This window comes from Macaca fascicularis, chromosome 4 (genome assembly GCF_037993035.2).
Source record: "Macaca fascicularis isolate 582-1 chromosome 4, T2T-MFA8v1.1".
NCBI lineage: Eukaryota > Metazoa > Chordata > Mammalia > Primates > Cercopithecidae > Macaca > Macaca fascicularis.
In genome coordinates, this window is record NC_088378.1 from 54,177,373 (window position 1) to 54,191,930 (window position 14,558).

The following is a 14,558-nucleotide window of genomic DNA, read 5'->3' on the forward strand; positions in this document are numbered from 1 at the left end:
TCTAACTATACGAACTCTTTCTAAATTCCTTAAATGTGCCAAGCTCTTTCTTGTATGTTAATCTGCCAGGAACCTTCTATACTAAACCCTCCCTTCTCCTCACCTGACTAAAGCTGACTCCTCCTTTGGGTCTCAGCTCAGCCATCACCTTCTTAAAGAAGCCATCTCTAATTACCTCTATCCCCCACTGCCTCACACACACAGGCTTGCATGCACATACAAAAGCATGCACACGTGCCATATCTACACACTAGATTAAGTTAAACCCCCAAGCTATCTCTCCCCATGATACTGTTCGCCCTTTTTTTTTTTTTTTTTTTTTTTGAGACAGGGTCTTCCTCTGTTGCCCAGTGGCAAGATCATGGCTTACTGCAGTCTCAGCTTCCTGGGCTCACAGAATCCTCCCACCTCAACCTCCCAAATAGCTGGGACTACAGGTGTGGACCACCATATCCAGATTTTTTATTATTATTATTATCATTTTGTAGAGATGGGGTTTTTCTATGTTGCCCAGACTGTTCTCAAATTCCTGAGCTCAAGCAATCTGCCTGCCTTGGCCTCCCAAAGTCCTAAGATTACAGGCGCTTCTCTTTCTTTAGCCCCATGGAGTTTGCAATTCTTGTTTAGTGTCTGTTTTCCCCACAAGGCTGTAGCACCATGGGGGCAGAGGATAATGAGTCTTATTCTCAGTTGAATTCATAGCAGAACATCTGGCGCAGTAACTGCTAGGAACACAGAGAAGGAAGAAAAGAAGAAAGGAAAAAAAGAAAGAAGGAAAGAAGGAAAGAAGGAAGGAAGGAAGGAAAGAAGGAAGGGAGGAAGGAGGGAAGGAAGGGAGGAAGGAGGGAAGGATCTATACAAAATTGTAGAGTCTCTATCCTAGTGGATTTGGAAGCATATAAAAAAGACATTCTCTGGTGTAACTGGCTAGACTCTACTGTACCTCAAAGTCCCTTTAGTTCTGGGTCAGATTAAGTCATCTATACCTTCAACAACCCTTGATCTGTTGAAAATGCAGCTCATGTGTGGGTCAGTGGGAAGATTCTAGAGAGGAACTGCACTGCTTAGCTCAGCTAAGTGAAGAGCACACTTATCTCAGTTGGTCTCAGGTAGCCAAGGGTGAGATAGGGGCACCGATGTTTGCCCAGTCCCTTCTCTGTGAGAAACAAGCAGTAAAATGCTTTCTTTGGCAGAGACTGCATCTTTATATTCCACAAACTTCAGGGCACCACTCTGTGCAGAGAAGAATAAATCCATCCCCTGAACAAGACAGCCTTAATATTCTCTTTAGCTTGACTAAACTTTAGACAGGATTTTTCCTGAATACAGGCCCCTGACGTCCCTTTTCTAAGAGCATTTACTTTGGAAAACCCAAAACTGTAAATTCTTTCTCTGCCTTGTTGAGATGTAGATCGTCTAGTTTCTTGCTAATTTCAGAAACCAGGGATGTCTTACTGAACGACAAGGACCTGACAGCCATCCCTTTAAATGTAATCATCAAGAATAGTGGTAAACCCCTCCCTTCCAGTTTCAGTGGGACAGTAGGAATCTAATGTGCCAATTAGCAAACACAGATGCCTAATCACATGGGCCAACCTCATGCCAGTGGCCCTCCAGTACTTTTCCACTAGCTCACCCAGTACTTAAAAACCTTCCCATCTTTTATTTTAGCAGAGTTGGGTTCAGTATCTCTCATATTTTGTAATAGTCTTGAACAGAGTCTTTTTTGCGTGTTTGACTTTGTCTGGTGCAATTTGTCTTTGATACCCTCGTAGACCTGGCTCACATGTGTGCCTGAATTAAACTGGGGCTACATCACTCCTGGTAGATAGGAATGCTCTAGAAGGTGATCACATTTCAAAAATTCTATCTCACTGAATACAATGTCAGTGAGCTCCCATTTAGTGAGAAGGATAATTCTTTTTATAATTTGAGGTGATATTGTTTAATGATGTTATTTTGAAGTAACATTAAACAAATGAAAATATCTGGCTACTTCTATGGGAGGCAGATTTGAATGATGTCCCAGGAGGTTAAACTGTGGTTGGCATGTTTCAGAGCTATATCAGTTTTCTCCTCCATATAATGGAGCTCATGTAGTGGTCATGATTGCAATGTTGAAACCTTGTTGAGCTCTTATTTTGAAGGTCAGCCTCTGAGGTGCCTATATTTTATTTTCTTCTGGTTTGGAGAGTGGCTGATAGCCTTTTTGGCTGAACATCTTCCCTCTCAGTAAAAGTGAATAGCACAGAATCTGATGACTAGTGAACTCATTGAACTTTAATTGTCAGTATTGCTGTCATCATCTCATCACCACTTTCACAATTGTGAAAAACAAAGAAACAAACAGGATATTATGCCTTCAAAACTTTCTACTCTCTACCAAAAAAAAAAAAAAAAAAAAAAACAGTTGCTGGGTAGTAATGGTGGCTTAAAACAGACTGTAGCCTTTGCTGGATTGCTTCATTAATATATAACCCTGAGCTCTATTTGTGAGATGTTTGTCTTTCTCTCTCCCTACCCCAATCCCTGCATTTTTTAGTGATGGATGGGCAGACAGAGATGAAGTCATTGAAGGTTATGAGGTGGAAGCCAACGGGGGAATCACGATAAAGCTGCAGTCTCCGGAGGTCAGGTCATTCGATGATTATTTCCTGAAACTGAGGCTGGACACTAACACAAGGAATCCCTGGTTCCCTGAGTTCTGGCAACATCGGTTCCAGTGCCGCCTTCCAGGACACCTTCTGGAAAATCCCAACTTTAAACGAATCTGCACAGGTAACTTGTGTTCACAAAATAACAACTCAGAGGTTTGGTCATCTCTTCTAGATTTATTGCAGCTTGTTGAATGAGAATAGAAGGTGCCAGGGCTAGAGCTCCAAATACAAAATTGCCATCTGTGTTTATAAAATGCTAGCATGAGGAGGAAGTGTGTGTTACCCCAGGGATTCATGGAAATCTGGAAAGACAACTTTGGTCTCTGTTGGAGCAAGTGATAGGAGATAACAGAAGTAAAGGAAAAGCAAACTGAGGAGTCAGATATCTAGTATTTAAGCCAGAGGGAAGAGATTTTATGACAAACATGTTTAGGAGAGCTTAGCCGTAGACATAAGTCAGCAGTACTGGTTAGATCCTCTTTTTTTCTCTGTGGCTTGTTTAGATACAGAAGTCAGGAGACGATGAGGTAATGTGACCCTAAGCCACACCATCAACAAGGGTGTTTGTGGGCACAGGAGACAAGAAACTGCACTCTGATCTTTCAGTCAGAACAATGGTTCACAGCTGGACAGACGAGCACCATGCACTACGCACTGATGCCATGCCAAGAAACAGCAGCACGTTGTTCCAAGTCCTTTAGGGGCGTGGTGAAATCCACAGGATGTCATCCTTGCAACCCCTAGTACTCCCATAACCCAGATTCTGAAGACTGTAACTTTTATGAGTATTATTATTATTGCATAGGAACATTACTGTCCCCTTTCCTTTTTCAGTATTTTCTAGGCTGCCAAGATAAATCATCTATGTCCTTTCGTAATGCCATTCAAAGCAAGTTGTTCTTACTGGGTCGATAGCATAGAATAATGGAGCACTCATGATAATGGGTGATGGAATCTACCCATGACCTAATTTGTGTTGTAGAACAGTGGTGTGACATGTATATCCTGTATGTAGGCTGAGCAGACATTATTTATAAAGGCATAGAATCATGTCACACCCATGTATAAAACACTGTATATAGCAAAACAATGGATAGAGAAACATAATCCATCACTCTTGACCTAGAGAGGCTTGCCATCTCTTTGGGCAAATCAAAACAGTTCACATACGTGAAATAGATAAATGACAATAGAGGACAGTGAGTTTTTACAGGGGATGGTAAGAATATGGCTAACTACATAAAATATTTCTATTTTCAACAGTATTCATAGTTTGATGTTAGAAAATGCTTTCAGATACCAATATATGTAAATGCATCGATGTATATGTGACTTCATAAGGTTCAGCAGAGCTCATTGGGAAATTGCCTGGTATGAATCTTTTCAAATAAGGAAGTTTCAATCTTTTAGAACTTCCTCAGTTTGGCTTCTAGGGAGGCTGAGAAAGGCAGGAGAAAGGGGAGACATTGCTAATCAGTAACCCACCTCTATTACCTAGGTATTTCTACTTTCTCTGAAATAATAGACCCACCAAGAATAAGGATTCTAATGAACCAATAAATCATCCAGGACAGTCTCCTTATTTGCAAAACAGAGGTGATGAGGGTGAACAGGGGAAACAGTTTCCCTAGGCTCATAAGGTTAATGGCAGCGAAAAAAAAAAAAAAAAAAAAGGAGAGAACCCACACCCCCCAGAACCATAGTGCCTGCTTTTAGACTTAGCATTTGGCAATATATTATCATTCATTGCTTTCTAATTGTTTCCCAAGAAATGTTTGCCATCTTCAACTGTAGTCAAAGCAACCTTACTTTCTTCATAGAACCCTATACAACACTGATCTCTGGGAACTCAGTCAATTCTTGTTAGCTAACTGATCAGTTAATTTACATTTTCATTCAGGGTAGGGAGTTTTGCTGAAGGGTCCAAGGAGAAGAGCAGTAAGGAGCCTACTGAATAAACAGGGGAGGGTGGTGAATCGGGCAAGGCAGTAGCAAGCAGGGTGAAGACAAGTGGTTTGATGCTGAAGACATGTTAAGTGAAAGTTGAGATTTTCTGACAGAATTGTCAAGAATAACTGTAATCTGAGCAATTGGAAAGATGGTGTCACCATTGACTGAGACAGAGGAAGACTTCAGGATAAAAAGATTAGGGAAAGTCCAAGAGGCTGATTTTGGATAAATTAAGTTTGAGATATCTGATGGTGGTCCAACTATAGATGTCATTTTGTCATTGTGTTTTAATAGTAAAATTCAGGATACTACTTATTATACATGCTTGGATCATTTACATAAGGATTTCTAGGAAGATATTTTGTTACCCGAGCTCTCAAAACAAGCTAAAACTCTGCAACCAGTTACACTAATATTTTGGGTTTTCAATTGTGACAGTACATAGAATGTTAAGGTTAAAGCTTAAACTGGGTTAGTACTCACAGCAAGAAATAACAATTTACAAATTTTGTTTTATTCTTATGCTGTGCTTGAATCTCAAAGCTATGTTTAAGAGCTTGTTATGTGATTACAATCTTTATGAAATATGTTTATATTTGCATTTTATTCTGGAGTCAAGTTCAGCAAATATTTCTCTCTTTTTTTAGGTCTAAGGAAGATAGGAGGTTTATTTAACTTTTCAATTTGGAATTAATTCTTGAAACTTATTTATCTTTTCTGCAGCAAAATTCTTATAATTTTATCTTTATCAGTGTTTATCTATATTATCTTTAATGTATACATTCATGTATACCTACCTTGTTCAGTTTTAATCTCTGTATTTCTGTGAAATTGGCTTCAGTGTTATTGAAGAACAATAAACTTTCACTTCACGTATTATTCTTATCCATTTGAGATCCTTAAATATCAAATGAATTCCATAATCTTCTAATAAATATGCAGACACATTTATGAATATTAGTGTGAGGAAGTAGAATTAACCTTGCGTTCTATTGATAGCTACTGTTTCTGTCACTCATTTTTACCTCTTCTAATTGGGTCACTTCTAGTGGTTTGGAAAGTTTTGATATTGCCATTAGTTTCCATAGAAACCATTATTGAACTTAATCCCAGATGTCACTATTTAGATAAAGAGTTTATGGGCACTAGAATGCCAGTTTGGATGTTAAAGGTCCTGAGCCCAGACTGAGTAGTTTAGGAATCACTGTGGCTAATTTAAAAGCATTTCATGTAAAGTACACATCACTGCTTAATTAGTTGAATATATCGAGGTATTGGAGCTGTGTTAGAAAAGCACTAACTGAAACATCAAAGCGTAACTTCTAAAAAATTAATCATTGTAGGACAGTGGAAAGAGGTGTAAAGCAAATCAGAGTCACTCTCTTCCAGTAAATGTCTTAGCTGCTTGAAAGATTTGTATCATGTTTGCAATGGCATAGTGCTTTTTCATTCCCAATGAGACTCATTAGAAAGATTCCATAGAAGCTGATAGGGTGTAACATTTTGAAGCACTATCACTGGGTCCAGTACCAGTTCAGTTATGTATCACCCGCATGACTTGCATGACCTCACTTAACCTCCGAACCTCAGTTTTGGTAACATGACAATATTCACCTCACACAGAACTCTGCATGAATTGAATGAAATAACACAAATGAACTACTTTACAATAAAATAATACAAGTGAAATACTTTACAAACTGAAAATACTTAGCATAAATGTAAAATGTCACTACTAGTGTCATGTCTTATTAGAAAAGAGGTCATGACATAGATCATTTCATAAAAATTATATATTTTGTAACTGTAAGTTTAACTTAACTACATCCCAGGATGTGGAAACTAGAAAGAAACAAGACAACAATCTTTAATCAATCACCCTTACACAGTTAGTGTCAATATAGATATTTTCTCTTATATATTTCCATGCAATCTTTTATAATTTTTTTCTGATGATAAAAATAATACATACTTAATTGGCTATTGCATGCACCTGGAAATATACAGAAGCATTAGAAAGCTGAAGAGAATTAAGAATTTGCTCTTATCTAAACATTATTAGTCACTGTTAAATTTTTGGTATGTTTTCATCTCTCTATACATAGTTTTAAATTGTGTATTAATATTATTTTATATATTGCTGTATTAAAATGTTTTATACATTGATACATTTCTCTTTGTCGTTAAATTCTTTTATTCTTAATGACTGCTTAACATTTTGCATTCAGATAAGCTATAATTTAGGCATTTCATTCTTTCTATTTAGGCTGTTTTTGGTTATTGACAATTTTTTAAAATGTTGCAGTGATATAATAAAAATTTTTCATTCTAACTTTATTTTTTTACATTTCGGATAATTTTCTTAAGTTGTATTTCTATAAGTTAAATTTCTAGAAATTTAATCAAAAGATATAAACATTTCTGGCTGGGTGTGGTGGCTTATGCCTGTAATCTCAGCGCTTTGGGAGGCTAAAGTGGGCAGATGACTTGAGGTCAGGAGTTTGAGACCAGTCTGGCCAACATGGTGAAACCCCATCTCTATTAAAATACACAAATTAGCCAGGATGGTGGCAGGCACTTGTAATCCCTGTTACTTGGGAGGCTGAGGCAGGAGAATCATTTGAGCCTGGGAGGCAGAGGTTGCAGTGAGCCGAGAACGCGCCACTGCACTCCAGCCTGAGTGACAGAGCAAGACTCCATCTCAAAAAAAAAAAAAAAAAAAAAAAAAAGATATGAACATTTTCAAGCTTTCGAAAGGACTTCCAAAAGGCAACTCCTACAAAAGCTGCTTGAAACTCTATGCATTCTTTTCCATTTTGTTTTGCATAATTATCATCACAGTGTGCATACAATTCTGTATCTTATTTCACTTAAGATTATATTTTACATAGTTTTGATGTTGCTGCATGGTCTTTATAACCACCATTTTAATAGCTCCGTAATATTCTAACCAGTTAAAATACTACAACTACTAGCCATTCTTATGTTGTCAGACATTTAGACGACTTTTAATTTTCCTTCTTACATAAAAAAAAAAAAAAAAAAAAAAACACTGAATATGGTACACAGATTTTTCACAGTTGTTGTTGTTACTGCTTTTGGATTGTTCCTTTACAGTAGATTCCTAAATATAATTATTAGTAATAACTTGATAAATTTGGGGTCACTTGAAAATATATACTGCATTTTCTTACAGTATGGCAATATTTACATATTTAATATTTGCTGTGGCTAGCAGTATATTAACTGTATGAGTTCATGGGGTTTATTCAGTCCTTATCAGCCTTTTTCACAGCTCAGTAAAGTTATAGCCATTATTTTACTTTCTCTCCACATTCTTTGTACCAGTTGAGAGCAGATGGACACAATGCCTTTTCAAATTAGTCTATATTACATTTGGCTATTTTACAAGATACAATGAAAGAATTTGGCTGGTATCTGTAATTCTCACCAACAGCTCAGGACCGGTAAGATGATAGCTAGTCTAATGAAAACATTTTAAGACTTTCAAGCCAGGGGACTCTTACTCCAGTAGTTTGGAGGCTGCCATTCACAATTTTAGACTGATACTGATTTCCATAATATATTTGCCTTATTAGGTTTCAAATTTTATGAACTCCACTTAGAATTAATTTATTTTGTAAGTCCAGATAAGATCAATCCATTATAGTTTGATCCAGATTAAGATGTTCCATAAACTGAGATGGGTTCCAATTTATTTCAGCCCATTGGGTCCTTTGGTAATAACGTCTCTTTGTCTCAGGAAGTTTGACCCAAATGTCAATATGCACTCCTGAAGAATATCATTTGCTTTCAGCCCAGAAGTTGGTATTATTAGTTGGGGTTTGTGGACGACATCACGTTTCTTCACCCCTTTTTGTCTCCATGCTTTTTGAAATATGGCTTTGTAACTTGTCTCCTCAAGAGGTAGAGTTTTGTTCCCTACCTGTTGAATCTGAATTGACCTTACCATTTATTAACTCCAAGTTTAGGCCTTAAGAGACTTGACCTACTCTCATTTTCTTTCCTGGAACCTTACCTTAGCCATATGAATAAGCCTGAATTTATCTGGTAGAAGATGAGAAATAACATGGATCAGAAACAACAACCTCTCAATTGAGAATGTCCTAGATCAGCCAGTCCCTGGCCAACCCACCACCTGACAGTTGACACATGAGTGAGCCAAGCTGAGATGAATTATGTCCAACTCAGAGCAGCAAAACTTCCTAGTTGACTCCAGATTCATGAGCTAAATAATTATTGTTTTAAACCACTAAGCCCTGGGATGGTTTGTTATGCAGGTTTTTGTGTGTGTGTGTGTGGCAATTGATAACTGATAAAGGTATTCATAGCTTTATAATCCATGGAGCAATAGTTGGTTTAATTATATTATGGAAACATAATTCCTCAACCCAATAGTAGAATGCTCAGTCTTTTCCTGTCATATGAAGAATGGTGCAATATTTCACCCAGGATCTCGTCAAGCAAAGCCAAAAAGTTTTATAGATCCTGCAATCAAAAGAATTTTAACCCCCCCTCCTCCCCGATCCAAGGCAGTTAAACTATTCTACTTGGGAAATCTGCTATGCATACAGGAAATGCTGAAAAAATGGGGTACAGTTATAACTGAGTCAAACAAATACTCTCAAAATAAAGCAGTCATAAGTTCTCATACAGTACTCTTATAAGTTGCTTTATGGAAATAGCTTTTACAAGTCTTAAATGTGTTTATATATTTTAGTTGGAAGAATGAAAGTAAACTGACTGTGTGTCTCATCTGGACATTATAATTTCTCAGACAAATCTTATTATCACACAGATGAAGCTCTAAAAGTAACCATTCAATGGGTGCAATATTGACCTACCTATCTCTGATTGGCACTGCAAAATGTGTTAGCCGCTAGCCACATGTGTCTATTTGTATTTAAATTTAAATCAGTGAAATTACATGAAATGAAACCTTCAGTTCCTCAGTTTCACTAACCGCAGTTCATATATCAATAGCCACGTGTGGTTGGTGACTACCATATTGGACAGCACAGATACAGAAAACTTCTACTATTGCAGAAAGATCTATTGAACTGTGCTGCTCTAGACTTTCCTAACTCCACAAGTACAAGTTTGATTGTTTCTGTAGTATTTGGATATAATTCACAAGTTAGTGATTTGAGACTGATCAACTTGTTGAATATCCTGACCAATTAAAACAGCTGGAAGTTGACTCACTCTTTGGTATGAGCCAAGGCTGCCAGTTTGCTTGGTAATTTCTACAGATCTGATGCCCAACCCAGGGTGGACTGGTTCCCACACAGACCAGGCATGTCTTAACTAGCCTAGTTAGGTTTTTAATCCATGTCATTTTTAATATTGGATTTAATTAGAGAAACAGGCACATGTTCTGTCATCCAAAAATTATAAAGATTGATGCAGGGGCATGAGTTATTTGTTCTTTTACTTTATATTAATCTTGATTTGTTTCCCAAAAACCTCACATAATTTTTAGTAGCAGATACAGACTTGAAAGTATCTGAGGCATCTAACGCCATTGAGAGATTGAACAGTTACTATTTTATCTTCCATATGCAAGTGAATTTTATTTTTACTATGCCTGCAAACCCGTTACCTAGAGATTGATCTAAGTTTCATGTACTTTAGTTATTACTAGAATTTGGTTAAAACTATTAATAAATTCTTTAATTAGATCATTTTTCTTCTAATTGAATCATGTATGTGTTTCTGAAGTTGAATGCTCTGTCATGTGGTTCAGCTTGCCTTCTGAACAAGTTTGAAGTGAGTGTTTTCAATGATTAAAATGTATGTTCATAAAGATTTCACCCTGGATGAGTAGTGGTTAGTATCTATTTAGATTTTTTCTATGGCATTTCTCCATGTCCTCTACAGGTGTCGCTTCTCATCAGGAGAATAGCTTTGTGTTTCATGCCTTGTACACATTTGCTGCCGGGAAAATTCATATAAAGTCATATTTTCAGTCATGATAAAAAGTAACAGTTGTTCAGGATGGGTGTGACCCAATATACTTTTTCTCCTTTTTTATAGTTTTATTAAGGTATAATAGATACATTACACATATTTAAAATGCACAATTTGATCAATTTTGATATATGTATATGCCCAAGAAACATTTACTGCAATTAAGATACTGAACATATTAATTCTTAAATTCCTTTGTGCCTCATTGAAAATCCCTCTCTTCTACCCCTCTTCATCCCATCCCCAGGTGGTCACTTATTGATTTTCTGACACTGTATTTTATTCATAATTTCTATACTTTAATATAAATTGAATGTTTATAAAAGAGTACATTATAAACTCTTTTCTGCCTGCCTTCTTTTACTCAGCACAATTATTTTGAGATTCATAATTGCATTGTAGTTAATTCCTTTTTTTTTTTGTAGACAGTCTTGTTCTGTCACCCTGTCTGGAATGCAGTGGCTGGATCTTGGCTCACTGCAATCTCTACCTCCCAGATTCAAGCGATTCTTTTGCCTCAGTCTCCCAAGTCACTGAGATTACAGGCATGTGCTACCATGCCAAATTAATTTTTTTTTTTTTTGTATTTTTAGTAGAGATGGGGTTCCACTGTGTTGGTTGGGCTGATCTCGAACTCCTGACCTCAAGTGATCCACTTGCCTTGGTCTCCCAAAGTGCTGGAACAACACTTAACTCCTTTTAATTGATGGGTAGTGTTCCATTATTTGTATATATCATAATTTGTTTATTTATTTACCTGGTAATGAGCATTTGAGTTGTTTCCAGGTTTTAGTTGTTTCAAATAAAACTGCTATGAATATCTTTATACAAATCTTTGCATAAACATGTTCTTTCATTTTTCTTTGGTCAATTCCTAGGAGTGTAATGGCTGCATCATGTGGTAAGCGTGTGTTTAACTTCTTTTAATTCACCTGTTGGTCCTATTCACTATGGAGATATATGATTGGGAAAATAGCATCATAAAGGGATTGAACACTGAGAAGATAAATGGCTCGTTAAAGTTCAAAAACCAGTGAAACTTCTGAACTGCTTCTTGAAAAGTGTATTCCATCATTCTATTATGTTTTTTTATTTGCAGGTGGCAGTTAAAGTGAAGGGGATATTTGATGTCCATATTATGAGCCAAATCTTGGGTCATAATAGCTGCTAAACATGATTTCTTATTAGCTCGTATGGAATCAAGGTTGTCGTATTTCCGAACAATTTCCTGAGTATGTTCTCTAGTGATAAACTCTCCAGTGACTGCTTTTTCTGAAAACTAACCTCTTACCCAAATTTAAAATATTCATTTTTACCCTAATGACTGGGAGGTTGCCTTGTATAATCAGCCCACCAGTTATATTTGTGGTATAGTTTCTATGTCTCCAGGCCACAGTAATATACTGGGGAGTTATATTTTATATCCAAGAGCTATTTGTCAAACCTCACACCAATGAGCTGTGTGAGGCCAGGAGTTCAAGACCAGCCTGGGCAATATTGCAAGACTGTGTCTCTACAATAAGCTAGCTGGGCATGGTGACATGCACCTGTAGTCCTAGTTACTTGGGAGGTTGAGATGGGAGGACCACTTGAGTCCAGGATATCAAGGCTGCAGCGAGCTATGATTGTGGCACTGCACTCCAGCCTGGGCAACAGAGTGAGAATCTGTCTCTTAAAAAATAAAAATAAAAAAGAAATGCCAGTGAATTGAATCCATAGAGATGTAAATAGATTTGGACTGAATACTCCAGTCAGCTTAATACTATTATGCAATCCATTTGGCTAAATTAATAGCTTACGACTTTGAATGATGTAAATAAGAATCTGGTCCTTCAGAGTCGTAGTTCTCAAGCATGGCTTATTAAGACCATCGGGAAAGCATTTACACAAAACTTTCCTATATTAATCTGGGTCCTACACCATACAAATTGAATCAGAATCTTTGGAGTGAGGCCAAGCATTTATTTTAAGGACAAGAAGAAATTCATACTTAAAACTTATGAGCCATTTAAATTTTCAAAATTCAGAACCATATGTCCCTGTCCAAGTTGAGAGCCTGCTAAGGTTTTGGTCCTGGCTGTGGCATCTGAGATCGCTAATGAGATTTTAGTAATTCCTAATCTGAATCAGTCTCTTTTGTTTGTTTTATTTATTTATTGGTAGGCTTGTTTTTGCATTTGAAGTATTGGCATTCCGAAACCAGTAAGTCATAACCAAACACTGTGTGCCTCCCTGTCCAGATTGGATAATTCTTAGATGTATTAATTTTGTATTGCTGTCATAACAAATTACCGAAGACTCAGTGTCTGGAAGCAATACAAATTTATTACCTTACAATTCTGTAGGTTAGAAGCCTATGACCTAACTTCTAAGTCCCTGACAAGAGTCTCCCTGGGGTAACATTAGAGGATCAGCAGGCCTGCATTCCTTATAAAGGCCCTAGGAGAGAGTGTTCGTTTGCTTTTTCTAACTTTTAGAGGCCATTCACATGTCTTGGCTCATGGCCCCCTTCCTTCATATCCAAAGCCAGGAACATTACATCTATCTGACTTTTATTCCTCGACCACACCTCTCTCTGGCCATGACCAGGGAAATTTCTCCACTGTTAAGGATTCATGTGATTGAGACCCAGGTAACCCAGGCTAATCTCTCCTTCTCAAGAGAAGATTAGTCACATTTGCAAAGTCTCTTTTACCATGAAAATTAGTTTATTCACAAGCTCAGTGATTAGGACGTGGGCATCTTTGTGGGACTGTCATGTTGTCTACCACACTAGGTGTCAAGACAGCATGGCATTAGTCTCTCTAAGTCCCTACTGGCGGCTTCTTCAGTGCCTTCTACTGCTGCAGCCTGATTCTGTTGGATATAACTCTTTGGAAACAGATTTTAAAAGTCATTTGTGTTGTGTTCCTGTGAAAGGTAAAACATCCAGGCAGTTGACGACATATATTTCTTGCATCCAGTCTCAGGAAAGTCTCTTATTTCGCATCATCATCCTCCTTGGCCTCCTCTGATGGAGCATGCTCTTCTGATTGGGGACTGTCTTTTTGAGAGCCTGGGGACTGTCTTTTTGAGGGCCAGGAGGCTGCCTTCCTCTGCTACCTGATCCTAAAATGTTGAAGGCCCAAGGTCCATTTCAGATATCTGATGCTCACAGTCTCTTTTAGTCTAGGCTGCCAGCTTTTTAATTTTTCTAAGAAAAATCTTATTATAAATGTAGTTTCCTTTTTAACTAGTTTATCAGGCACAACCTGCATTAATAACCATGCTTGCAATTCTTGTTAGACAAGCCTTGCCTTCCAGACTTACTTTTAGGTACATTGAACCTAACAGACTACTAGTGAAAAGCCACAGTCTTAGTCTCTTGTTTCTTAGCCATTTCCTTCATCTGAAAGATTTATGTGTGCCAAATTATTATTTTCAGAGATTTTCAACAAAAGAATGTGAGTCTTGATATGGTTCTTGCCATTAATCTGAGTTTTCCTGGGTCTTTTATGGTACAGAGATCTTCTCAGCTTGCTCTTTAAGAGTTGGAAATACAAATCCATTTCACTTTTGTCTTGGTACATTTAATTTTTCTACCTCCTTGCCTAAACATGTAAGCTCAGTTGACAAAACTGCTGCCTTCCAAGTTATTGTAGGTGACAATATTAATGAGTGTTTTGCTATTGCATAATAATGGAATAATTATGTCCTTTTAGACCCTGGTCACAGTTTCTTGCAAATTGCTTCCTGTATCTATATGCCTTGTATTTTATGTTTCATTGTTGGTTTTGTTGCTGTTACAGCAATCCCCCTACTTTTATGTACCAATTTCTGTATTAGTCAGCATAGGCTGGGATATACTGTGACAACAAATTAAAAATAGTTTAATGTCTTATCACAATAAATAATTACTTCTCATTCATGCAACATGTTCATTATATGTTAGTTAAAACTCCCTTCTGTTTTCTGGAAGCC

At 37.2% G+C, this 14,558-nt stretch overlaps 1 protein-coding gene across 6 annotated transcripts in view; it reads left to right on the top strand.

Moving 5' to 3' along the window:
- The window catches only part of GRM1 (glutamate metabotropic receptor 1), a 427,593-nt gene that overhangs the window by 288,188 nt on the left and 124,847 nt on the right, over positions 1–14,558 (top strand). For all 6 annotated transcript variants that reach the window (XM_005552070.5, XM_074037205.1, XM_015448938.4 and 3 more), the window contains one exon: positions 2,543–2,778. In XM_005552070.5, the coding sequence (XP_005552127.1) occupies positions 2,543–2,778 (236 nt within the window). The remainder of the gene's footprint in view (positions 1–2,542; positions 2,779–14,558) is intronic.